The following is a 27,774-nucleotide window of genomic DNA, read 5'->3' as shown; positions in this document are numbered from 1 at the left end:
TTTTTGCATTTCTACATGTTTTAAGTGATTTCCAACCCCCACCCCCCCAAAAAAAATTTGTTGGAGAAAAAAAACAACAAATTTTGCAACTTTTTTTTCAAAAAAAATTTCGATTTTTTTTTGGTATTTCTACATGCGCGTTGATCTAGTTTAGTTTATTCAATCGTGGTTCAGTGGAGTCTGATCCGTTTTGACCTACAATGAATAGAATATCAGGTTCACTTAAGTGACCCAGCAGTATTGGCGGCGGAGGTTTTGCCCTCTACTGAGTGCTCCCCCTCTAGTTTATTTTGTTTCTCTTCCTGGCAAGAGCTCGGGCACCTTTTGAGCGAGGAAGCGTATATTTGGACACAGCAGTGAACAAGTGATTTGGCTATAAAGGGTAGTTTTGATTTGATATAAAGGGTATTCATCCATTAATGACTTCATTTTTCGATTCATTACTTAATTTTCAAAAAGTTACAGATTCGGATGAAACAGTGGTGGTTTAGGAATGCATCCAATTGATGAAGAAATTAATTATTTTAGGATAATGATTTTTTAAATTTTAATTATACAATTAATCAATCAATCAATTATTGAACACCGCTCCCTCCCAATTCCGTCTCCATGTGTGGCAAGGTGGCATCGCCAGGCACTGAAGGTGCCGCGGCGATGTCATGCGCTGGAGGATTTGTTATTTATTTATTTTGCATGGGGTTGGTGGACTTTGAATGCACCGGTACTTGATTGTGATACAGATCCCCTCTGAGCCTAAGACACTGCAGAAAAGAATGGTGAAAACAGTCCTACCATATCAAAATGTAATAATGTCTAAAACAGAATGAAAGGGTGATTGAAAAATCACACTTAAAACTTATCTTGGCTTTAATATCAGATAAAAAAGAATGAAAAGGCAAATCTTTTTCTTTGATTTAATATTATGCACCAATCATGGAAAAAGGCATCCAGAAAAACTGATAAATATCCTTTCGAACTAACATTTATCACTCTAATACAGTATTTAGTTTTCCATTTGATTGTTTTTTCCATATCCTGATTTTGTGTGGACTGCGCTTCCCCGCTGACAGACCTCTTGTGACTTGTTCCTGTTGCTGTGGTTGAGCCAGGGGAGTAACTGCTGAAATATATCTGTCTGGGTTCTTTCTGACATCTTTGTTCATTTCACACTTCTTTCTAATTTTTTTTTCACAATTCTCTTTATTCTTTGTAATTCTTGCTTTTTCTTCTTTTTCATCTCTTTTACTCTCTATTCCTCTCATTTGTTATCTACCTCTCAGGAGAAGTGAATTCGTGCAGAAATTTTTCTGAAAGGCTCACTTGGCTATGCCTGGATGGGTTTGAGGGTAGTGGAGCAGTGGCTGAAACCTGAATCTGACCCAGGTTCCTCCTGATGATTTCCTTCTTACTCTTGACTGATTTGTGTTCCTTCTGATGACTCCAATGCAGTAATTTACACCGCGCATTCCAAATTCCATATCCAGGCGATGCATGACATCATTGCCGGGTGCCAAAGGAAGCGAGCACTCAGTTTTTACTTTGTTTTATTTCTTTCTTGTACAGGCAATATCTCAGCCATCCTTTGAGCGAGAAAGCTGAGATTTGGAGACAAAAGTGAAGATGTGCTTGGGCAAAAACGCTAATTGTATTTTTGATTCATAAATTAATTCATTTATTACTTAATTATTATCGATTTATTCATTGCGTATTTATTTTCTTTCTCATCTGGGCAATATCTCGGGCACATTTTGAGTGAGGAAGCTGATATTTGGATATAACAATGAACAAGTGATTTGACCACAAAGGGTATTTTTGATTAATTGCTACATGATGGTATTGCTGGGTGCTGAAGGGTTACTGTCAGCACCAATCTTCTGATGATTAATGGCAGAATGAAAAGATTGATGCTTTTCATTCCCAGTTGGAGAAATAATTAATATACCTGGGATTTTTGCTTCGTGTAAACTCTGTGGAATTGTAATTGGAGAGTCCACGCTGACTCTGGGAAATGGCTGGCTTGTCCACAATATTCATAAAAATTCCTGTCCAATATCATGACAGTTTGGAAAGGCACCAATGGGCAGGGCACTAAATGTATGATTGGTAGTATAAACCCTAACCAGCACATCCTACCTTTGAAAGAAAATGTTGAAATCTAATTTTCAGCATTAAAAATGGAATTCAGAGCTTGGCAACTACTTCTGGATATGTTCCATATGCTTTTTGTAACCCCTGGAGCATCACTTTATTCTGTTTATTGACAAACTTTCTTCTTTTTTGTTGGAAAGAATATGGCCAGTTTTGCATGACCTTATGCCATCAACTCCACATGGGCATTTTATTGGTAATTTGAAGGGTCTCAGATCTATGAATCGTTTATGAAGATGGAACATAACACATGAAAAAATGAACACTGTTTCTCTGAGACTTGTTGAACTGTTTGTTATTTTTGTGCCTGAAAAGCATATCATGTTGAACACGTTACTGATGACTTTTTATCACACCACTCAATTCTTGTTTCTTTCAGGTCCCTGTTAATATTAAAGTTCACCAGAAGTTTCAGGTTGAAGTGGGATTCACCAATCCAATTTCTCGTCCTCTGGAAAGAGTCATTCTTATGGCAGAAGGCTCGGGTTTGAAGACTCCAGAAACCATGAAAGCAAGGTAGGTCAGCTTGTCACATATTGAGTTCTGCTGCTGTTCAATATTTGCAAGGTATGATGACCAAAGGTATGGGTTCCTGCCACTTACTGCACAATGCGAACTTGGTACTCCTTTCCATCCCATAGTAATCGACATGAGTGAGCAAAGTCACAGTGCACCATGTTAAGTATGCATATGTTCAAATCAGGTCACTCCCTGTACAATACAGTAAACCCTCAAATATTGCGGGGTTAGGGTCCTGGAAAATGCCGCAATAGTTAAAATTGTGATAGTGGAAACCAAGGGCCAATGGGAAAAGGGGAGTTCGGTTTCTGAGATTCAACAAAATAGAGAGGAAGGTGGGCAGCAGCCAGAAATAAACCCATTACAATTGAAACAATCATGAAGAAGAAAAAAAATACATATATATATATATATATATATATATATATATATATATGTATACAGTATATATAAAACATGTTAACATGTTAACATAGAAACAAGAAAAAAAACATCGTGCAGCACATGATACTTGCAAAATCCACCCCCCTCTGTATAAAGGTTGCTATGGATACATCAAATTGTCCATTTTGTTAAGATTAAAATTGACAATCTTAATCAAAGGTCAGGTCAATTGAATGAAAGTGGATTATTTATCAGATTGAAATTGATGATTTTAGAAGTTTGACCTTGAGTTGACCTTTGATCATTTGACCTCAAAAATCGTTGTTTCCAAATTCAGTGATGCACTATGCAATTGCTGCTTAATTTTCAGGATAATCAGATGAAAATTGACTTTTTTCAAAGGAAATTTGATGATTTTAGAAGTGTTTCTTTGAGTTGACTTTTGACCTTTTGACCTCAAATAGTTGCTTTCCCAATTCAGTGATGGACTATGCAAATCTTGTTCAGCCTTCAAGTCAATCAGATGAAAATTGACGATTTTTCAGATAAGAATTGATTTTAGAATTTTAACCTTTGATCTTTAAAATGTTGGTTTCCCAAGTCAGTGATGCAATATGCAAATTCTGGTCAAATTTCAAGTCAATCCGATGAAAAATGACGATTTTATATATTTGACCTCAGGATGATCTTTGACCTCAAAATCAACTGACTTCTCTGTTGAGAATACGTCTACAACTTGGTAAAGTTTTGTGAAGATTGGTTTAAAATTGTGACCTGAAGGCGATTGACAAGGCAGACAGACAAACAGACAGAATAACAAAAAAATCGACTGACCAATATACTTGAATCGATTTTACAAGTCATAACCATGTACATAAAATAAATACCAAATATAAAAACACAACTTTTACCTTTTAATTGTTTTTTGTTTTTAAAAAATAGCGAGATGGGTGAGGGTAAATATTGTTATAGATTTCCGCCCGCCGGCGGAAGCAGATCTTTCTGGAGCAGATCTTTCTTGCTGGGACATGAAGGTAGAGATGGCATCCTCTTCCAAAATAATCCTATCTCTTTGGCATTAAAAACCTACTCTGGCATAAATCCCTTTGCCTTGATTAATTCCATGAGCTGCGGTGGGTAGTTTTTTCGCAGCACCATGGTAGGCCTTGGTTGAACTGGAGCCTTCGGCCCTGGGTACCTCATGGAAACGTTGGTAAATCTGCAATGATTTTCTTCTGTGTCACTGCTCCACTCAAATATGTAAGACAGCGATGCTTTCTCCCGTACAGTGGTCCACTCAAAGGGATAAATCGGCACTTTCACCTCCTGCCATCGTATCTAATTTTTTAAAAATAAATTTGCCCAATGTCAAAACCTTTCTCTTCCTTTTGGCACAAGTAATTTTTGTCCATTGTTTTATGTTTGAGTACCATTATTAGCCTATCTGGAATCTGAATTCCAGATAAGGTATTGTCATCGTGCAACGTTCATTTGTCTATCTGTCCATCCGTCTCCTATATCTACTTCTCCGGCCAAACCGCTGGGCTGATCTGGCTGAAATTTGGCAGCAACGTTCCACTCCTGACTGGTAACGGGGATTGCAAAGCTCATTCTGGTCACATGACATTAAGTAGGTCAAAATGGCGGACTTAGTCAATTCCTTCAAAATATTCTTCTCCAGACCCAACAGTCAGAATGCTACGAAATTTGGGTTAAACATTAGGTCAGCGTAGGGATGTTAAATTGCCGAGATCACGCCGATCACGTGACCAGAAGTGTGTCAAAATGGCTGACTTCGTGTTTGGGAAATCGAGTAAATTCCTTCAATAATCTTCTTCTCCAGACCCACGAGTCAGAATGCTACCAAATATGAGTAACAACATTAGGCCCGTCTCAGATAAACGACAGGTGCAGTGGTCATATTTAGTTTTTGTGTGGCTACGAGATCTTATAGATCTTTTATTTCAGGATATCCATCTGTCATTTCCTGTTCAATGATGATTCATTATTAAACGTAGCTTCATTCTGTATGCTGGACTGATTACTACAATTAACAGTGTGCAAGAAACAAGAAAAGGCTCATAATGGGAGGTAAGCGTACACGTGGATGAAAACAATGACTCATCTTAGCTCAGAAACTGTGATTGGCTGAAATTAAATACGACAATAACTAAATCAGAACACAATAAGTTGCCCACGATTGGTCGAATCCCACGATATTAGAACCTGTGATATTTGAGCGTTTACTGTATTATATTGGTCTTTTCCTAGATTTTTGTCAGCTAAACTCGTCAATGATTTTTGAGAAATCAAGTCCTCTCAGTACTTCTCTCGATGCTCAAGATTGAAAGACTGTTTAAGTCGATATTGTCCATTTGGATATTGACCTCTTCCTTTATACGTTTTAGTTTTGAGAAGGACCGCTCACCCTCACCAATACAATTTGATGCCATCATCGACAGTTGTATCCCAAGAGCTATTTCAATATTTGGAAATGTTTGGGTGAGGGTGAGAGAGTGGAGAAATTGGTACATTCTCAATTCTGCTAACTTTGTTTGTGTGAAGTTTAAAGCTCTGTTGAAAATGCCAGTAAGTGACGAAACTGGATAAATTCACTTCAATCATGGATTTAGGTTGTTGGGATAGGACCGGGCAATATTTGATGCAGCTTGCTTGATCTTTCGAGTCAAGAGAGAGGCGAGCTTGGACGGGAATCCAAACTTATCGGTGATTTCCTTGCATGCTTCAAGATGATGTTTCAAGGCACTGATTAGCTGATCAATGATGACAAGGAACACCGAAGTCTTGAATTTCTCCTTGGATGATAGCACAGCGTCTTCATCATCTCCATCGTCAGAGTGGCAGTTGCACATTAGGATGCCACTCTGAGCTGAATTGCACTCATTATGGCCACAATTAAATGCTTAGATTTTTAAAGTCCTCAAACGCTATCTGCAGGGTCTTGGAAAAAAAATCAATAGGAGAATCGAGTGAGGACACCGCACCATTCATATTTAAGCTGGTCTCATGAAGTAAGAGATTGGTCTAGTGAAAGCTCTCAAAGACTGTGCTCCAAATATGAATGAGTATAGCTGAATCCAGTTTTGCCAAATTTATCAAGGATCTGCTGAGAACAATTCTTCAACGATCTAGTTTTGAGTGGCATGGGGTGGAAGTTCAGGGGTGAGTGAGGATACCCTTTATTTGCAGACATTTTCATTATGATCAAGATTGATAAAGACGCCAGAATATGAAACTAAAATACCAAATACGGAGATCGCTAAACTGCCAATTGTACTTCTTTCTTTCTTTTGTTAGCCAATTGAGCACAATAATGGCTGGCACGATCATAAGAATTCTTAATTACAGTGATAATCCACCACTACATGGGCCCCTCTCTTCACTTGGACAACGTGTGGCCTCATCTACCTGCCCCCCACCTTTAATCACTCATTTGGTAGGGAAGGAGTGAGATGAAATGCTGGTGCATTTCTTGTTTGAAACATCCGAAATATTATTATAGACTTTTCCTTCAATTTTTAGTTTATTTAATGTGTAATTATATTGTTTTAATAACCCCTTTGTTTTATGAGACGCACTTTTTTTTATTGTCTAATGCCTAATGAAAAACCCATGTTGCTCAATCATATTTTGCAGCATGATTGGTCCAAATGCCACTGTCAAGTTGATCATCCCCGATGTGGAAGCGACACGGACAGGCCAATTGAGTCTTATCATCAGTTTGGATGACCCCAAGCTTCCAGAAATACATGGACAAGTGAAGATTGAGGTGCAAGATTAATGCAGAAACAACATTGATCTCAGAAGTCAAATGTGAGGAGAAACGACTCAAAAGCCGCTGTTTGTCATTTTATTAAAACATGCAAGCCAAACAAAATGTGATAATGTCTTATAAATTGCAAGGATGTCATTGACTGTTTAGCCACAGTGTTTGAAAAATAATTTGACATCATCTCTTCTTGTGTCAAAGTTAAAATGTGTGTAAGTGAAAGTCCTTTTCACTCTTTATGACGAGGTTTTGGGTTTTTTTTTTTTTTACAGAATGAAAATTGCTTGTCTTTAACAAATTATGAACAATTTAGAGGAAATTTTCCATGGTGGTGGTTTTTCTGAGCATTTGTGATACTGATATCCTTTTAAAAGCAGAAAGTACCGTTTTCTTTCGTGCTTTTTCATACATGCATGATCAATTCAAGTTGATTAATCTGGATAAACTTTTAGCATTTGCATGAATTGTAAAAGTTTGTTTCACAGGACACAATAAAACTCCTTGAACTTCAGAGACTTTTTTATGTGATGTTAATTTTTCAATTTTTAAATGGTTACAGTAAAAAATTTACAAGCTCCTGACAGGCAAAGCAAGCGAACGCCAAACCATTTTCATGTTTGAAAAAGTTTTACGCAAGCGTTATGAAAACACTATCTTGTATGATTTTAAAAACATCACAAAAACATAATCAGAAAATTCAACAGTTAAAGTGATTTTAAAACATTTTGACATTTATGATGTTAATTTGTGCTGTCATAACATTTTAAATTATTTTTACAAAAACAATGTTTTTCAATAACATTTTCATGACGTTATAAATACCCTTCAAAATAATGTTTTAACAATGTTTGACATCATGCTTTTATGTTGTTAGAACAACATTGTATAAGCTTGTGAGTTAACAAGTTGAGTGACAACAAGAAAAAAATCAAAGGAGAACTTGATTTGATGGAAAAATTCATGGAAGATAAAATGTTCTTTTCAGTTTGTCATAAAATATAAGAGTCAGTCGTGACACGATTCAAGTTATTCAGGAAAGGTGTGGGAGCATGCGCCATTGCTGCGTCCACTTTCCACTGGTATTCTGGCCATCCCCGAGGCAGATGCCTGGCCCATCCCCATCTCCTTGAGATATTGATCAACCTGCTGCAACAACAATGCACGAGGTCGACCCATTGGCCAACTCCACTCATGAGGCTCCCTCGCTGAGAGAATCTTGTGAGCAGGATCAGCGTCAGGAAAATGAGCCACATGCCCATTTCACCACAGCTGATGCTGATTCACTATACAGGTAACAAATCTCATTTGAGTCTCCCTTAGCAACTGCTCATTGGACACAAAATCTGAACAGCAATAGCCAAGGATTCTGTGAAGACACCTGGTACCAAAGGAATTAAGTCTCTGTCTCAGATCCCTGCTCATAGTCCAAGTCTTACATCCGGAGAACAAAACTGGAAGCACCAAGGATCTGAACAATCTGACTTTCATCCTCCTGCACAGGTACCCAGAGTGCCACACACCATGATTGAGTGAATCCATGAATCCCGAGGTCCAACCCAGACATCTATTTACCTCTGGCTCACAGCCAGCAGAGAAATGAATATTACTGCCAAGGTAAGTGAATCCCTCCATGACCTCAACGTCCTCACCACAAACAGGAACAGACAAGATCATAGTATCCAATCAGTCATTGAAAGCCTGGATCTTAGTTTTGAACCAGGAAACCCGTAATCCCAGTGGCTCCAACCCCTCATTCAGCACCTTGCGGGCCCCCAAAATGATAAAGAGTCTCTGCAAAGATGACTGCATCATCTGCAAAATCAAGGTCAGAGATTTTGACATTCCCAAACGATGCATCGCAGGTTCATCTCTCCGACATCGTTGCCAAAATGCAGTCCATACAAGCGCTGAAAAGTGTGGGAAACAAAACACACCCCTGATGAACTCCAGTGACAACTGGAAATAAGTCAGATGGTATCACCATATCTCACAGCACTCTCAGTACCAGAGAATCGTTCAGACATCAGATCGATCCGTTTTGGTGACACCCCATGAAGACCAAGAATCCTCCAGAGGGCATCCCGATTCACTGAATCAAATGCTTTGCAGAGATCAACATAGGCTGCAAGCATCCCCTGCCGAAACCTTCGTCTGCATTCGGTGATGAGCTGAAGAGCAAGAACACGGTCAATCGTTTACCCCTTTGATGTAAAGCCTAACTGCTCTGGGTACTGGTGCTCAAGCAGATGGCGGCGAACCCTGTCAAGAATTATCAGAGTAAAGAGCTTGCCCGGCACTGAGAGCACGTTGCAATTTTTGTAGTTATTACTCATTCACACTGTCACACATTCGCACTGTTCAGGTTTTAACAACATTGCGTAAAATCAGTTTTAAGGCAGAACAAACATGTGGAGGCTGTGATGTATGTTTGAAGGTGTATAGTAATTCATAAGCGACTCTGGAGTTGCTCTTGTTGGGATAAGTGACCTGATAAGACACTTCTGGTGATCCAGCCTGACATGGGATCCAACATACAGTATGTTGCATGGTATCAGAATAATCTGTGACAAACTCTGTCCATCTGTACTATCTGAAGCTGGTATCCGAAACACCCCACCATTGACTGGGATCAGCTTTGCTAAATTAGAAATTTGTTTGATTTCAAAACCACATTGGATTTGTTTTCAATGGTCCATTGGCTGATCTGCCCAACAACTGCAAGGTTTGGAATGTGGATCATGAATTAGAATGAGAGGTATGCAAGACTCTCATTGTTCCTTTTTCGCTCTTTTCGACACCCATTTGTTCCTTTTCTCTTACCTGTGGAACCGACTTCTCCAGTCTGTTCAGTGTCATTCATCCCTTTGGGTCTTCAAGACAGTTGTTCACCACTACCTACCCCTATCCATACCCATGATATATTTTCCCCGAGATTATCATTTCAAATCTGCCTGATCTCTTCCATTATCCTTGATAATTTATACAAAACAAGGAAGAAAAAAAAGGAAGAAGGCTTTTGAAGGTGAAGGTGTCATGCAGGTGAGAAGAATGACCCCAACAATGTTTTGGATAAATGTGAATCGTATATCTGTCCCCGGAAAAACAAGTGCATTGTGAGGCATTGGCTGTTCAAGAGGAAACAAAGCTCCAAGGAATCGTTTGAGAATTTTGTTGAGGATTTGCGTTTCATTCTCATGGATTGCGAGTATGCACGATCGGAAGATATGCTCGTGGATGCCATCATCCGAGGCAGATATGAGAAGGTCCAGGAATGCCTGTTCGACAGAGATGAGGAACTTACATTGGCAAAGCTCTTGAATAGGGTCAGCAATATTAACTTTTAAGGTCTCAGATTCACAGTATTGTAACTTTTAAGGTCTCAGTGTAGCCACTGCAAACTACAAACAAGCAAGCCCAGAACCATTGACTTTCAGTGTGCCATCAATGCGTTGGAGTGAATTCAGTTGAAACTCATTGGACACTGCTTATGCTGATACAATTGAGTATGTGGATGAACCGAATGGAAAAATTCTACAGATCAGAGCATGACAGACAGTGGCTTCATCAACTCATGATAAATGGTGGCAGGCTCTCTTGGTATCAGGAATCTGATCTCGAAAGAAAATGACGGGCTTATGGAAGCCATCATTTATTATCTGTGTGCCAAGTTTAAGCATTGGTAAATGCATGTCTGAGAAATGGTTGAGGATGTGTTCAACATCGGGTTTTTTACAATTAAAATGGCCGCCAGTCAGCCACCTTGAATCTGATCTCGAAAATAATATGACGTGCATATGTAAAGCAACGTTCTTCATCTGTTTGACAAATTTAAACAACATCAGTAAATGCATGACCAATAAATGGTTGAGGACATGTTCGACAATGAGTTCCCTTTTTTAACAACTATAATGGGCGCCAGTCGGCCATTTTGGATCTGTTGTTGAAAAAAAAGACGTGCGCATGTGTACGATCCTGTGTTGGCTTTGTACCAAGTACAAATAAAATTGGTTCATGCACGGCCAAGATATAGTTTTGGACACACACACACACACACACACACACACACACACACACACACACACACACACACACACACACACACACACACACACACACACACACACAAACACACACACACACACACACACACGGACATGAAAATCTAGACAAAATCCAAAAGACCCTATTTCTGACCAAGTCCAATGGGGGCGAAAAATCCATAGGTATTTACTTTCTTCTCTGCTACATATGTTGTGGGTCATCCACACATACCAGTTGTTCCCTGGTTATCTTACCCAGCCGCTACCAGGTGAGCGCCAAAGGGTATTGCCCCTATTTTTTTCATGCTATGAATAAACTTTGCTCCATCACGGATGATGAAGGTTGTAGTCAAGTTTCATCAAAATCATGTGTGTAGTTTCAGAGAAGAGAGCAAATACCCATTTGAATCAAGACCCCCTCCCAGCCCCCAACCTAAACCGTCAAAAACCTTGATTTTTTTTTTTTTAGTGCCGAGAACAAACTTTAGTAGATTACAGGCAATGAAGATTGCAGTCAAGTTTCATCAAATCATATGTGTAGTTTCAGAGGAAAAAGCAAATGCCTGTTTTAGGAGTCAAACTTGGACCCACTGTACCCCTACCCTCCATTCCCTGTAGACCCCTTTAGACCCTGATTTATTTAATGCCGTGAACAATCTTTGTTACATCACTATTGATGAATGTTATGGGGAAGTTTCATTGATATCGTGCGTGTAGTTTCGGAGAAGAAGTTCCAAGTGTTTACCTACTAACTCACTGACTAAGAAACACCACACGATACCAATACTTCACCTGAAATTTTTTCTTTCCAGGTGAGTTAAAAAAAATTGAAAAATGCAGAATAAAAATTGTCTGACAATATCCCACTTTTATACAAGGTCTTCAGCTCATAATGGAGCTTCCACTCAAACACATGGGCAAACTGACAAGACATACACATAACACAACCACTGAGCTTGGGGGAATTGCCCACATTTCCCAGGGTACTCTGAGTACCAGCTACAATGTAACAATGGCGCCACTTTTGTCATGCGCTCAGCAGGGCATTTCCTCAGGATGAAATCCTCCCTCCCCATGGATGCCAACCGATGGGGATTCTCTGTGCTTTTATCCTTTTAAATGCTGAGTGTAAATAAGGAAACAGCATGTACCATTTTAAAAGTCTTTGGTATATCGCAGCCAGGGTTTGAATTGCTGAACTCCCAGACTCGGAGAGGATGCTCTAATCACTACCACCGAGTTTGGTGACTCAATACAAACCCGAAAGTTTCATCCAATGAGTTGGGTAAAGGTTTGAAAGTGAATACCCACCTTAACCAAGATCAGGTCACATGACATCATGAAGGCAGAAAGCCTTGAAATTTAAGATATATCTGTTCATGTTGAAGCAGGGAATAATTTTCATCAGGACAGAAAGCAACATTAATCTTGCAGTAAAATAATAACAAATGAAATGTTTGATTTCAGATCATCCTAAACAAAAACGACATCATGGAAAGTATGTCTCTGGCTCAAGATGAACTTAATCATTTAAAGAGAATGAAATAGAAAGTAATGTAAAAATAATAATAAATAAACCATCTCAATGTGGTAATTATATGTTTTATTGTGCTTGGAAGATAATTATTAAATCTTGTTTCCCCGTTTCAGAATTCACAACAATCTCTTAAAGCATGCAATATGTTAATCAACTTGAAAAATATCATCACACAATTATCCACATTCGTTGTGATCTGTGAAGTTCAACATCAAGTGAACACGATAATCAAAATGACCAATTATCAACAATATATATATATATATATATATATATATATATATATATATATATATATATATATATATATATATATATCTTCTTCTTCTTCTCTCGGCTGCTCCCGTTAGGGGTCGCCACAGCAGATCATCCGTATGATCCGCATAGTGATTTGGCACATGTTTTACACCGGATGCCCTTCCTGACGCAACCCTGGTCGCCTCTTACGACACAGGGATATGGTACACCTATTTTATCCGGGGTATACACCGGCCCAGTATACTGGTACTCATTTCGCCGACCTCGGAAGGATGACAGGCTGAGTCAACCCCCTGGTGTATTAATTCAGTGGCCCAACGGGGCTTGAACTCAGGACCTCTTGGATCCCAAGCCGCTGCCCTAACCACTGCGCCAACACCAGGCTCTATATATATATATATGTCCTCTATATATATATATATATATATATATAGCCTGGTGTTGGCGCAGTAGTTAGGGAAGCGGCTTGGGATCCAAGAGGTCCTGAGTTCAAGCCCCGTTGGGCCACTGAATTAATACACCAGGGGGTTGACTCTCAGCCTGTCATCCTTCCGAGGTCAGCGAAATGAGTACCAGTATACTGGGCCGGTGTATACCCCGGTTAGAATAGGTGTACCATATCCCTGTGTCGTAAGAGGCGACCAGGGTTGCGTCAGGAAGGGCATCCGGCGTAAAACATGTGCCAAATCACGATGCGGATCATACGGATGATCCGCTGTGGCGACCCCTAACGGGAGCAGCCGAAAGAGGAAGAAGAAGAAGATATATATATATATATATATATATATATATATATATATATATATATATATATATATATATACATATACATATATATATATACATATATATATATATATATATATATATATATACATATATATATATATATATATATATATATATATATATATATATATATACACACATACACACACCTGGTGTTGGCGTAGTGGTTTGGGTAGCAGCTTGGGATCCAAAAGGTCCTGAGTTGAAGCCCCGTTGGCCGCTTCAATTAATACACACCAGGACGTTGACTCAGCCTGTCATCCTTTCGAGGTCGGCAAAGTGAGTACCAGTGTATTGGGCCAGGTGTCTGCCACGGTTAGAATAGGTTTGTCATATCCCTGTGTCGTAAGAGGCGACCAGGGTTGCGTCAGGAAGGGCATCCGGCATAAAACCTGTGCCAAATCATTTTGCGGATCATAACGGATGATCCGCTGTGGCGACCCCTAACGGGAGCAGCTGAAAGAAGAAGAAGAAATATATATATATATATATATATATATATATATATATATATATATATATATATATATATATATATATATATATATATATATATATATATATATATATATATATATATATAACCAAGCTTGCACACTAAAAACTCGGCTCGCCGTCATACGATCCCTATGAAATTGCTGTAGCACTTAGCGGACATGCCGACAATGTTTGGGAAGTCTTGGCATTCCATTGTACCACTTGCATTTCGCACAATGCATATTTTTGTGATTCTCCGTGTACGGTCTGTCGTCTGCTACCAGCTATGTTGTACTGTACTGTACTGCTATATATATATATATATATATATATATATATATATATATATATATATATATATATATATATATATATATATATATATATATATATATATATATATATGGATTCAAGTCTGGTTCTCGACCTTTGCACACACCTCAAAATCCATATCAATGCGAGCTCAAAATGAAATGTCACATGAATGAAGAATTTCAGAGGAATATGTTAAAAACATCAAAATAAGGCTTTTACTTGATCATGTCATCAAAACAATGCGTAATCATTGAACTTGGGACATTCAACGTATTAGGTTTAATCTACCACTGCACAATCTACTAAACGTTTTGAGTGAGTAAAATACTAAAGTTTGAGAACTCTGTTGAAAGTCCCAGTAAAGTCGTGAGTTTTGAATTGATCGTGGGATATATTTGGAATGTGCAATTTTCGTCTCCATTTTTGCTGAAAGTTTTATCCAAATGTCTTTATTTTTCACGAGCTGTAACTACTCAAGGTATTGCTGACTACACAGGTCTGTTTACAGCAAGTTTTTTTTTCCCTTCAAACAAGCTCCAACTGTAGTAATTGGCCTCGAGTGCCATTTCCCTGAATTTCCAGATTCGTACAAAGTCATCATACTCAGCCTGTGAGAAATTCTGGGGGCAAGAGAGGAAGGGACGATGAAAGAAGGGGATGAAAGGATTCAAGTACATCAATACAATGAGTAAAGGTTGTTCATAATAAGAGAATGCAAAGTGAAAAATTGTCAAAATCTAATTTTTTTTAATTTCCAATAAGTGATTAATGAAGATGAACATGTCGAGGTGGTGGTAAAAATAAATAATGATACGTAGAGAGGTGTTAAATATCTTTTCACGAAGGATTCTTTAAATACAAATAAAATTCCAAAACATTCAATTGTTCTGAGTGACTCAAAGCAATCGTTATGAAGGCTTTGCTGACAATTTTGTCTTCTACCAATTTCCTGCCACAAAAAGTGAGCAATTGAACCAAAAGTCGAAACAGCTTGGGCCCAGGGAACATTCTTTAATAACTTTTTTGCATTAAATGATGGAAGACATTTCAACAAATTAATTCCTTCTTTGAGTTCCAAATTGCTCCTGTGAACATCAAAATCAGGACATCAAAATCAAGTTTTTAAAAGCCAAACTGTTCTCGGGCAACTTCAGCAAAGTGTCAAAAAATGAAATGAAACGTCTCACCTGGGTTCAAATCTGAGCCCATAATAAACTGTCATCCTGGTTTTTCGCAGGTCGGGAGAGGCATCAATGTTGGGGACGTCCCTCAGATGGACGATAACTGGGTGTCCATCGGGTAACTTTAGTTGTTGGATATTAAAGATCGCAGTGCCCTTTGCAAAGAGGAAGCAAATAAGCACCTTTACTTTGATTAATTTCCAAATTATTGCTCTAACCTACAGGGATCCTATATCAGCAGCACTGCTCCACTCCCAAAAAAATTATGCCAACTTGCAGCCATGTGCTACACACGAAAGAAGAAGATTAGAAGCAAAGTGCAATCCAACTATCAACCCCCACCGATTCCTGAATTTTCTACCATCATAAGCTCCTTTAGTTCACTACTCCTAACATAATTAATGTGATGACATTGTATTCAACAAAGGAAATATGCTCGAAAAATATTGAAATGTGCATGGAAATGAGTGGTAAACCCATCCCCTTGTGCATTTGTGTCAATGTACAGAATATTCATGAGGACATACTTTGTGAATAGGCATACATGGGCTAAGTATAATTGATATAGAATAAGAGGCCTCGTATCCCAATGCTCCAGTTTCCCCCTTTCTCTACCACCCATTAATAACCATTTTCTAATTACCTGCAGCACCGAAGGTGGACGTTGGTTATGTTTTCACCCCGTTTGTCTGTACGTCTGTCTGTGAGCACGACATCTAAAAAAGTTATGGATGGATTCAGATGAAGCTTGTTGGACAGGTTGGGTGTGGGACAAGGATGAGTTGATTCAATTTTGGTGAAGATCCAGGTCTTGATACGAGAAGTAAATTTTTTTAATGATTCTTCACCATTGAGAGATGGTCACAAAAACTATATATATATATATATATATATATATATATATATATATATATATATATATATATATATATATATATATATATATATATATATATATATATATATATATGTATATATATTAGCCTGGTGTTGGCGCAGTGGTTAGGCAGCGGCTTGGGATCCAAAAGGTCCTGAGTTCAAGCCCTATTGGACCACTGAATTAATACACCAGGGGGTTGACTCAGCCTGTCATCCTTCCGAGGTCGGCGAAATGAGTACCAGTATACTGGGCTGGTGTATACCCCGGTTAAAATAAGTGTACCATATCCCTGTGTCGTAAGAGGCGACCAGGGTTGCGTCAGGAAGAACGTCCGGCGTAAAACATGTGCCAAATCTCTATGCGGATCATACGGATGATCCGCTGTGGCGACCCCGAACGGGAGCACCCGAAAGAAGAAGAAGATATATATATATATATATATATATATATATATATATATATATATATATATATATATATATATATATATATATCATTATATTGCAAAAGGTTGGGGATTGATAATGACAAAACAAGGTGGAGGAGTTGGGCAGGTGACAATAAGAAGCCAATTCGATTTTGGTGCAGGTCCAGATGCAGATCTGCATATCAGTGGGATACAAAATGTAAACTGGTCAGCCTGACAGAGGTATGCGCTCCACTGAGTGCCGTTCACGTATTTTGAATGATTCAATAGTGCAATAACCACCCAATGAGATATGGAGGGATACAAATCACAAAGGGATGTTTGGCTGGGTGAGGCATGCTTCGGTCCACTGGGCGAGGCAAGGGCCGGGCATGTCGAAGCCTACTTTGCTGTTCCTTCTCCCGAGGGCCGAGACCATATTACAGTTGCCAAAGGATCTGTGGCAGCAGTGGGTGTTTAGTGCTGAAAAAAAATCTTCAGTGTATGTGTTTTATATCCATCCTGTGTTGAGGTGGCTTCAGTTTTGGATCTCATATGTGTGTAACTATTTATGGAGAGAAAGTGTTTTTGGTGATATTATTAGTTTGATATTGTTTTTGATATTGTGAGTAATTCCTTTTGTTCGTTTCTCCACCTCCTATTTATAACCATTTTCTTGTTATCTGCAGAACTGAAGGTGGATGAATGGAGGTTATGTTTTCACCCCTGTTTGTTTGTCTGTCTGTGAGCAGGATATCTCAAAAAGTTATGGATGCATTTGAATGAAACTCGGTGGACAGGTTTGGTGTGTGATTGTCCGTGTGAGCACTGGTTGATCTTTATGCCCGTGGATTTACTTTGGCCCACCGTACAGGGGCATGGATTGACCGTTGGAGTGGCGGTTGATTGTTGTGCCTGAGGATTTGCTTTGGCCCACAGTCCGGTGGAGGGGATCGGCCATTTGAGTGGCGGTTGGTCTTTGTGCCCATGAACTTTCTTCGGACCATGCCACAGTAGATTGGATCTGCTGTTCAGGCGGCGGTTGATATTTGTGCCTGTGGAGTCGAGGAGGTCCGAGCATGGGAGTCGAGGAGCGTAGCTGCACAAGCGTGATGATTATCAAACTGAGTGACTAATGAACTGTGATTTTTGTGAAAGAACTGAATGACTTTGTAATCCAGAACTGTATGACTTTTACAATCAATAACGACAGAGTCGACAGCAATCCATTTTTCGGAAATTACATATACAGTTTGCTATCTCCAGTTTTGTGTGATTTACTTTCATGGGAAAACATTACGATAAGCACACAAATAAATTATGCAATGTATTAATCGTTGGCAGTGCCTGAAAACAAAGAAGTATGTAGACAGCACACGCGGATGTCAGACGTGGTGGTGTTTGTGCGCGCCTTCATGTGAGCAGGTTAAAGGAATACATACATGGTGTGGCACGCATGCAGGCAGGCCTTTGCTCGGCAGATGGCATGGGTTTTAAATTACCTTCGCAAACTTTGTTACGAAGGTTATGTTTTGATCGCTGTGTATTTATTTATGAATATGTGTTTGTTTGTTTATTTATTTATTTGTGAATATGTGTTTGTTTGTTTGTTTGTTATTCGCATAACTCCAAAAGTATTGAACTGAATCGCAGGAAATTTGGTGGAATGATTGGTTATTATCTGAGGACCATTTGCTTAGATTTTGGGAGCGATCGGGTCAAAGGTCAAGGTCAAGGTCATGAAAAGGTCAAAATCGTCTTTTTACCATAGCGCGGTCAATTTGTATCCAATTTGCATGCAACTAATGCCAAAATGTTCAGGATTCAATGGCCCATCTTGTGATATGTGACATGACACAATGACGTAATAACCCTTATTAGCGGTTGGGAGTCAAAGGTCAGGAGGGGTCACGACATTGCAAATGTGCGGTTTTAGTCATAACACAGTCAATTCTTATCCAATTTGCATGAAACCAACACCAAAATGTTGACTGTTCTGTTTCCCACACTCCAATACCAATTACAAAATTAAGAGTACAAAGGTCAAGGTCGAGGTCACGAAAAGGTCAAAATCGTCATTTTGCCATAGTACGGTCGATTTTTATCCAATTTGCATGCAACCAATGCCAAAATGTTGTGAATTCAATGCCCAATCTTGAGATATACGATATGACACAATGACGTCATTACCTTTGTTCGCGGTTTGGGTCAAAGGTCAGGGGGGTCAACGACCTTTATTATCATAACGTGGTCAATTCTTATGCAATTTGCATCTAAGTAGATTCAAAATGTTTAGAATTCAATTCCCTATCCTGTGATGTGTAATATTTGAAAGTGACTTTATTGGTGAGTTCAAAGCATTGGGGGGGGGGGGTTCACTGAACTTATTTCTTATCATGTGACCAGTTGTCATCAGATTGACTTGACACCGACACCCAAAAATGTCAGGGAGTTCATACAGAAATTGTACAATGTACGTGAATCAGTGTCAAACAGCAGGAAATTTAATGTTTTTAAGCCATCATAACACATATGAGATGGCAGATGTGGTATGGGATTAAATACCCTCACAATCAACGGTTTCTGGGGGGGGGGGGGAAATGTAGCATTGGCAAAGGTATGCGCTCTACTGAGTGCCCGTTCTAGTTTTTAAATGCTTCATCCCGATTTAAATAGAATATGGCGGTTAAAATAAAAATATTGCTGTTTGGATGCATTTTATCACCCCTGTAATGGACAGGGAGACGAGATGAAGCAATTCCGTTGAGAGCCACACATTGACTGCGAGAGTAGAGGAAGTCAGTAAGTCATGCGTGGAGTTGCCCTTGGCAAGTTTAAGGCAGGGGGCCAGACTGAATCAAAAGCATGAGATATGTCTGGAGAGATGGCCCTGAACTCACGTCTGACATTAAAGGCTTTTATCCATTGTTTCAGTGAGTAGAAGTATCATGTCCAAGGTGGAATGACGTGACCTGAATCCAAACTAGTGATCTGCAATGAGGAAAGGAAAGATTTCATCAAAGAAAGTTGGAGAAAAGGAAAGATTTCATGTCAACTACAATGATGGATTCTATAACCTCGTTGAAGATTGGATGTAAGCTGATAAGTCTGTCACAAAAGGGATCAGTTTTTACAACTTTTTATGTTACGCATTGTTGGCTGATATCCAAGCAGATGGAAAAGTCCAGGAGCAGTTGGGTATGACTGGGAAGACTGATCTTCTCTTCTGACTCTGCCACCACATGACTCTGACCTGACTCCCTGTGATCATCTCTTTTGGGATATAAAGTGTCGTTGATGATATACAAGATTTTAATTTGGTGAGTCATTGTAAAATTGTGGAAAATCTTTTTGAACGGCAATCAGAAAATTACGAACTCTCTTGAAAAAGATTTGTCCAAAGAGTTGTGTGAGATTAAATTAAAATTGTGAGGCTGTGCTTGTCAAAACAACCTGTTCTTCATTGCACAGACCACGAGCCACTGGCTGATCCTTGTGGCCTCAAGTACGGCCACGACGTGCGGCCGATAACACACAACAGTGAAAACTCCCCATCATAATCAGCCATAAATGCCATCAAATTGACCCAATGGTTTTAAATGAGTGTTCCAATGCAAAGCATAAAAGCAACATAACTACATCAGGATATGGTTGCCGTATACAACAAATTGTGCTTGCATTCCATTTAACCACAATGAAGAAGAGTATGTGGAGGTGGGGCTGAGTAGCAGTCATAATGGAGTCCTACAGGCAGTGTGGTGGCTCTCACACTAATGTCTTATTGGCAAAAGTGGCCCCCCTTCAAAAAATAGTGAAGATCACTGTCATAACACTTGTATTTTTAGCATATTTTCATGAAAAGTTTTGACGATAATCTGCTTATTATAAAAATGTAATCCTGATGGAAACCAAGAACTCAGTGATGCTTTTTACATTGGTGGAAAAACATACAAAATAAACTCATAATTTTAAAACCAAGAACATGATTTAAGCTTGGATTTTATAATTAGCATGAACTGTGCACTCGTCCCCTGAGAAAATTCCAAATTCCTGCACTAATTACACGGGGCAATTTCAAGATCATCGTGTAATTGGTTTGTGTAAAGATATACAACTCAGTTTCACTCTTTTCGAATGGCATCAATTAATGATCCGAGCATGTCCGTTGGTTCAAGAAAACCACTGATGGTGGACACATTCAAAATTGGTAGAGCTCGGTTAAACACATAATGTTTCCAAAATCAACAGAGACGACAGTAATTCTGCAAAACTGATTGTAATAATCTTGAATATGTTGAAACTGAGGTATAATATGTGGAACAACCATCTTTAAAGCACCGAAGGAGAGTCACCAGGTTGGAATCACGAGATGCCCTTCACATTGAAATGTCAGGATTGTCATAAATAGCAATGTGATTGCCTTGCCAAACACAATAAGGTTCAAATAATACACACACAAGATATCTGGTGATTTTGAGCCATACCTTTACGAACTCTGCTTGGTTGTCATTGAAGTACTTCAAATAATTGTTCATGCTTTTCACCATTTCTTGATTCAAGTCTGTGACATGAATTTCAGCAAAACCAGCGTCTTGAAGAGACTGGCACAAAGAAAATCATTTATTTATTTTATTTACTTTGCGATAAAAACTTGTTCCATATGTTAAAGATAATTATCGAACATCATTTTCATCATCATGACCCATACTCAATGCAGAGCATTGGTGCTGCTGAAGCAGTTCTGAGGCTACAATCCTTGTCGGGTCACCACTCCGGCTCAGGAAGTCAGGGCAGGAATTTGGGATTTGGCTATTGGGCCGGTGATAGCACTCGGACTCTTCGCGAAAGACACCGTGGGATCTTTAATGTAAACAAACTAATGCCGACAGATGGCACACCCAATTTAATGTCCATCCAAGGGACAGCTTCTATACACATGACAGCTGAGGGCATGATCCCCGAGCCGGCACCCAGGCCCAGAAATTGCTCTGAGTGCAGTTTGAATGTCTGATGGCAGGTGACATTCCCCACCACCCACAGGCTCCCTCATGAGTCAAAACGCACACCTGGGCTTTGGACCAAACTCTTAGATTGCCCTTCTAACGACCCCTTCTCATTGCCCCCGATCTTGCCGGGGTTTGGCGATTATATGAGGGCTGTATCATTGACAAACCACCCTGCCTGTGAAACACCAGGATAACAGTTATGAAGTTGTATCGAGATTCAAACCCAGGCCAGACAGCTTAGAGGAGAGTGTGCGAACCTCGAGGCCAATTATTGATAATTATATGTTTTGGCACAGCAGGGAGTGGCCAAATGGAAAAGCAATCATATAAATCAAGCCACAACCTACATTTTTACACTTTCAAATATGGTACAACTATAAACTCACCTGACCCCCGATTAAAGTGAAGCATCTGATGGCAACTTCCATTACTTGGTACCACACCGGTAGAAGGTGGAAAGGGTGCGGGGGTGGGGTTGGGTGTAATTTCAAAGGTAAACATATTGTTGCGGACCCGGGGTCGGGGGTGAAGATCATGAAGTGTGAACTACCTCGGGTTCCCACCAGACTCCTCCAGAATCACAGGCCGTTGCACACGAATAACTTTTTGTGATGCTGCGGATCGCTAATTGACCGTGAACGCCAATAACTCAACCATGTGACTTAGGGTGCTCCCTTTAATGGAAACCGTTTACCTAAAATGGTCACCTGATCTAATTACCGGGGGACGCGCCCTTAGTACGCACTTGCTCAAACTGGATCACCTTACCAGATCAGATGCAGCCCAGTCGAACTGCCAAGCTAGGAAACCTGCTAGGAAACAGATCGTTGGGAAATAACGTCTCAGCTAAATGAGGGTGCGGGCCATACTGGACCAATGGAAGAAAACACGAAAACGAGCTGGGAACATTTCTATACAAAGCATTTATTTACAATCAGGTGAGGAAAAAGTATGCAGGACATTGAATGGGGTTTATTTTTATGTACAGCAGGGGACAGGAAGGAATTTGTGGGGTGCAGCAAAAGACAACTTACAAAAACAGACGCAGGGCAGAGGTATCCCGTGAGATCTTTGACAATCTTAGTTTATGCTCGGACAGGAGCCATAACACACACACAAACACACACACACACACACACACACACACACACACACACACACACACAAGATTATATAGCCCAGAGAGAAAGAAAGCAGGTGAAGGTAAACAACCTCTCAATACTTTGTGCGGTTGGCAGACAAACGCAAACCAGAACACTTATGGAGAGGTAGATGGGAGGAATACTGGTTGTGTTGAAGAGGTGGGAGTGAGAGGTGTGGTGGAGTGCAACGTGGGGGGTGGGGGGTGGTGTTGTGCCAGAGGAAAATGGGGTTGCAAGTCGGTAACATTCTTCTTCATGGGTCCACAGAAGATGGGATAGAGGGGTGGATATCAAGAGAGGAGAATAGATGCATGAAGAGAAACATCCCTGACCTGGCTATGTAAGGCTCTGTATGTGTAGCGTGTACATCCACGAGATGCTCTAACTGAGAATTCCCACCTCGTGATATGGCACGTTATCTCCTGTTTTTTTATTCGCCGGGCTTGTGGCAATGTGCGCTCCGCACTGGTCTGTCTGGCTTCATGGTGTTTACGGGGTGGCGGCATGTCAACAGCATGGCAGGGAGTCTCAAAGGATGGCAATCACCTCAGATCAGCTTCTTGAAGAAGAAGAAGCACGTTCTGGCAATCACACACCAATAATGCTCTGAAGAAGAGCGAGATAGAGAATAGAGTCTAACGATTCTGCGCTCCCCATTTTGTAAGCCCTGGTTGAAGGGTGGGGCGATAACCGGAAAGCGATGTGCTGTGGCCCAAACTCTATTCCTCTATTTGTCCACAGCGGCCCTTCCCACGCCCTTCCAGGCTCTGGGACTGGAAACCTGTTCAGTTGCCTACCAGCTTTGGCATGGTTCGGAGCTCCTGACTTTCAACATAGGGCATGATCCCCGAGCCGGCACCCAGGCCCAGAATTGCTCTGAGTGCAGTTTGAATGTCTGATGGCAGGTGACATTCCCCACCACCCACAAGCTCCCTCATGAGTCAAAACGCACACCTGGGCTTCGGACCAAACTCTTAGATTGCCCTTCTAACGACCCCTTCTCATTGCCCCCGATCTTGCCGGGGTTTGGCGATTATATGAGGGCTGTATCAATTCCAGATGCCACTCGGGATGTCCCCGGTGAGACGTGGTGGAGTTATAAGCAGCTGTTGCGTGGTCAAGCATCGCGCAGTGCTGAGGACAATCTGACGCCACGTGGTGCTCCTCAAAAGAAAGTGGCGAATTGTAGCGATGCAGAGGTACAAGGGGATGCTGGAATATTTTTCCCATGTGTGTGAGGCGTTTGTGATCAAAGTGGTGAGGTTTGGTAAGCGAGGTGCAAATAAGGTGTGGTGCCAGTGGAAATTGGTGCGCAGATGCCAATGAAATAATGGCATGGAATTCCCATGTGTGGGTTGTTTAGTGTGCAACGGGGATGTGGTTGATCAAAGCCACGGGAGGCATCGTGCTGTGCTTATTAACAATTGTCTCCTGAATGGTGTATGTGCTTGCATGCTTGATATGTACTATGGCTAAAAGGAAAGGGTTAGAGTAGGGATCAGAGATATTTATTCGACCTAACTACAAGACCCACACAATGCACTTCTTCCTGTTAACCCACGAGACACGAGGGGAGGACGAACTACACGAATACTCATGCAATAACTGCCTGTCATTGCCTTAGAGGCATGTGGTTTTGCAGAACCACAACAATATGATAGTGCAGCAACAAGGGTGATGCAAATATGAAAAAAAAAACAGTTGATGTCGAACTAACCTTGTAAGAACTGAGTTCACGTTATTAACAGTGGTTCCAATAAATCTTCCAACAATTCTAAAAAAAGGAGCCATTTTAAACCTCCTCGTGCACATGACCAAAAGAAAACCTCATAGAGATGCACTCAAGAATTTACTGGAACAATGCACACGTACTATTCTCATTGTATAAATGATTGCATGATAGTAATTGCAATCTTCACCTTGGCCATTGCTGACAGTGTCCACAGTATGTACCCAGATTGGTCAGCAAACTTTTGAAATTCTTCTGACCATGGTTTCTCTCCACAACAGAAATCAGAGATGATAAAACGCCCAGTTAGCTTCAGCCATCTCTGCTCACACAGGTAATCAGGATGCTTCAGTTAGTAACATTCCTTCACAATCCAAACAAAATGACAGCGAAACAATGCTCAACACATTCACAAACATGTAAAAGGCCAAGGCAGAAAAAAGTTGCTATTTACCTGTTAAAAAAAAAATTAACTTTTGTTATTATTCCCATATTTATGTGGGGTGTTGTGAATGTTACCATGACGTTGACGACTTTGGACAAAAAGTCTGCACCACTTTCTCAAGGAAATGGTTGTGCTACTGAACATGAGTAGGCTATGGCAGGAACTTGGAACATGAGTAGGCTATGGCAGCCTGGGTGTTGGCGAAAGCTCTTCCACTCAGCGAAAGCTCAAAGGACACTGTAAGATCTTGATCATTCACAAATGAATCCCTGGAGATAGGTCCTTAACTTAATGTCACTCCTATATATGGCATGCTCATTGAGACACACCTTACCTGTGAAGCATCAATATGATAGTTATGGTTCCCAAAAGGAGGGAACAAATGTTTTGTCTTGGTGTCAGTGGTGTCCTGCTTTATAAGAACAAGCGTAATTTTTTTTTTAATTGGGCTTGGCTGTGATTCAAACCTGGGAGCTCTCTTACCTGAAGCAGGAATCATACCCCTTAGGCATCGACCCAAATTCAAAAATCCAAATCCATTGGGACCATATTCTGTACAGAGCATTGGTGCTACTGAAGCAGTCTCCTGGGCTATTAGGTACAATCCTGGACAGGTCGCCACTCCGACGGAGGAAACCAGATGGCTCAATCATCCCAGCAATCTGGTACTCATTTTTCCGATCTCGGGAAGATGACAGGGTCGAGACCAAGGGTTTCCAAACCCAGGGTAGCGAGCCAAACTTTGGTCGTGTAGGCCCTCTGATGGGTCGCCGATGACCCTGAGTCCGCAAAATGAAAAACTGTAAATTTTCAATTGCTAGAAGAAATATATAGGACCACCAGGAGAGGCAAAAATAATGAAAAACAGCTGCATTGCGATATTTCGGTTTGTGCTGTATTGCAATACAAAATGGCTGTATTGTGATATCGCCGCTTCACCTTTCAGCGATATACCATATTTAAACGTTGGCAGATTGACAACTTCCTACAAATCCTAGTTTTTGAGGGGGTGGGATTAATGTCGAAAGCATTTTCCCTGACAATTGTTTTTGTTGGTACCGGTAACATTTGGGTCATGAGGCGAACGTGATTTCAAATTTTGAGTCATGGACAAAAAAGATTGGGAACCACTGGCGAGATCATCAATAGTGGGGGGCAAGTGGACACCTGTCGGATTTTCATGATGAGAAGGTACCAAAGTACATGAAAATGCGTGTTGCCATTTTTGGAAGTGTGGCAGACGGCAGCCATTTTGGATTTCAAAATGGCCGATGTTTTGCCACTATTTTGCGCTTGGTTAGTTTCAATTGTGAAGACACTCCAATCCTGGCCAAGAATTGAGATGAGTCCTAGAGAAGTTCTCGAATACTCGGTCTATTCAGAAGGTAGCACACGCATGCAGAATGTGGCGCCACGACTCGACCAATGAGCGGTCAGCCTCTGAACCACACTAAAAGTTCATACTATAAGTTCTGATATATATATATATATATATATATATATATATATATATATATATATATATATATATATATATATATATATATATATATATATATATATATATATATACACCTCATCCCAAGGTGGTTAAAAAGAAAGACTGGGTGTGGACTAAGAAACAAATGTGCAAGTGGGCTCTCTCAAATGTGCAAGTGGGCTCTTCTCCCCCCTCCCTGGGGCCCCTCGTGTAAATTGGCAACCCAACATCTTTCTCACGGCAATTCTCCCCCCTCCTCCACTAGACTGCGAGACATCGCTGGCACATGTTCATAAACAGAAGCAAAAGCCCTTTGTAGTTTCCAGCACTGGAATTTATAAACCATTTGTCCAAGGGCCTGCTGCGAGTTTGTATATGGAAAGGGGAAGTGCCATGTGGGCTTGCGCAAAATGCATTTTAAGACAGCAAGGACATTGAGTTGAATCCTGACAACTAACTAATATAGATACTGGCTATGGATTGAATGTTTAAATATGGATCTAATGTGACCATTTAATAATCACACCTGACATTCCCTCCTTGGTCAGATTTGACCATATTCTGCCATACCCTTGACTCACCAACCGAGTGGACCCCCATTTGATTCCTGTAGCGGCAACCCCTAGACCCCCACGCCTGCCAGACGGGATTTGCGAATGCCGTGGACAGCTACTAACATTTACCAAATAAGAAGTCCCTGACTGCTGGTGGCCCAGGTTAGCACTTCTTTATCCATCTCACTGCCACATGTATCACATCAAACTGTATCATATGAATTTTCACTTTCCAAGTATTGTTTCGGTGATTCCACAAAATACTAACTGCAACAATGATTCTACATAAGCACTAACTGCAACACTATCATTTAGGTAATTTTACATAAGCAAATAGCAATGTGAACACTCAAGGCATTTATTACAATGGCCTGGGTGAGGGGTGAAGCTGCGCAACATTTCTTCACACAAATGGTGATGAGAATCTTGATCAAAATTACTCCAATAATTATTACCACGACGATTAGGAGTGTTGACCCTACCAGGCGCAGTAACCAGGCTCCCCAGCCATGGAATATAGATATCCACCATGCGTAATCCTCCTCACGTCCCACTCGCTCGTAAGTGAGAGCTTCTGCCACCTTTTTTATTCGGGTCACCGCACGGTTAGTTATTTCCGCAGGATCCGGAATCCACACGCAACATTCTCCTTCCATCATCCCGCACACCCCTCCTTGCTTTGCCAGAAACATAT

At 40.4% G+C, this 27,774-nt stretch overlaps 2 protein-coding genes across 3 annotated transcripts in view; one reads left to right on the top strand and one right to left on the bottom strand.

The window, feature by feature from the left end:
* The window catches only part of LOC147022710 (protein-glutamine gamma-glutamyltransferase K-like), a 46,652-nt gene extending 39,300 nt beyond the window's left edge, over positions 1–7,352 (top strand). The window contains exons 13-14 of the mRNA XM_085887507.1: positions 2,528–2,664; positions 6,709–7,352. Of these exons, the coding sequence (XP_085743633.1) occupies positions 2,528–2,664; positions 6,709–6,853 (282 nt within the window). The 3' untranslated portion in view covers positions 6,854–7,352. The remainder of the gene's footprint in view (positions 1–2,527; positions 2,665–6,708) is intronic.
* Positions 7,353–14,283: 6,931 nt separating this feature from the next.
* The window catches only part of LOC147022709 (uncharacterized), a 78,985-nt gene continuing 65,494 nt past the window's right edge, over positions 14,284–27,774 (bottom strand). The window contains exons 7-9 of one of the 2 annotated variants that reach the window (XM_085887506.1): positions 24,792–24,923; positions 21,209–21,325; positions 14,284–14,877 (exon numbers count right to left, since the gene is read on the bottom strand). In XM_085887506.1, coding sequence (XP_085743632.1) covers positions 14,746–14,877; positions 21,209–21,325; positions 24,792–24,923 — 381 coding nt within the window. In that variant the 3' untranslated portion in view covers positions 14,284–14,745. The remainder of the gene's footprint in view (positions 14,878–21,208; positions 21,326–24,791; positions 24,924–27,774) is intronic. The other variant, XM_085887505.1, reaches the window with a different exon arrangement.

This window comes from Eptatretus burgeri, chromosome 7 (genome assembly GCF_056783735.1).
Source record: "Eptatretus burgeri isolate ZD-2024b chromosome 7, Ebu_testis_v1, whole genome shotgun sequence".
NCBI classification, from domain to species: Eukaryota; Metazoa; Chordata; class Myxini; order Myxiniformes; family Myxinidae; genus Eptatretus; species Eptatretus burgeri.
The sequence above is the reverse complement of the archived record's forward strand: the minus strand, read 5'-3'. Positions and strand labels throughout refer to the sequence as shown.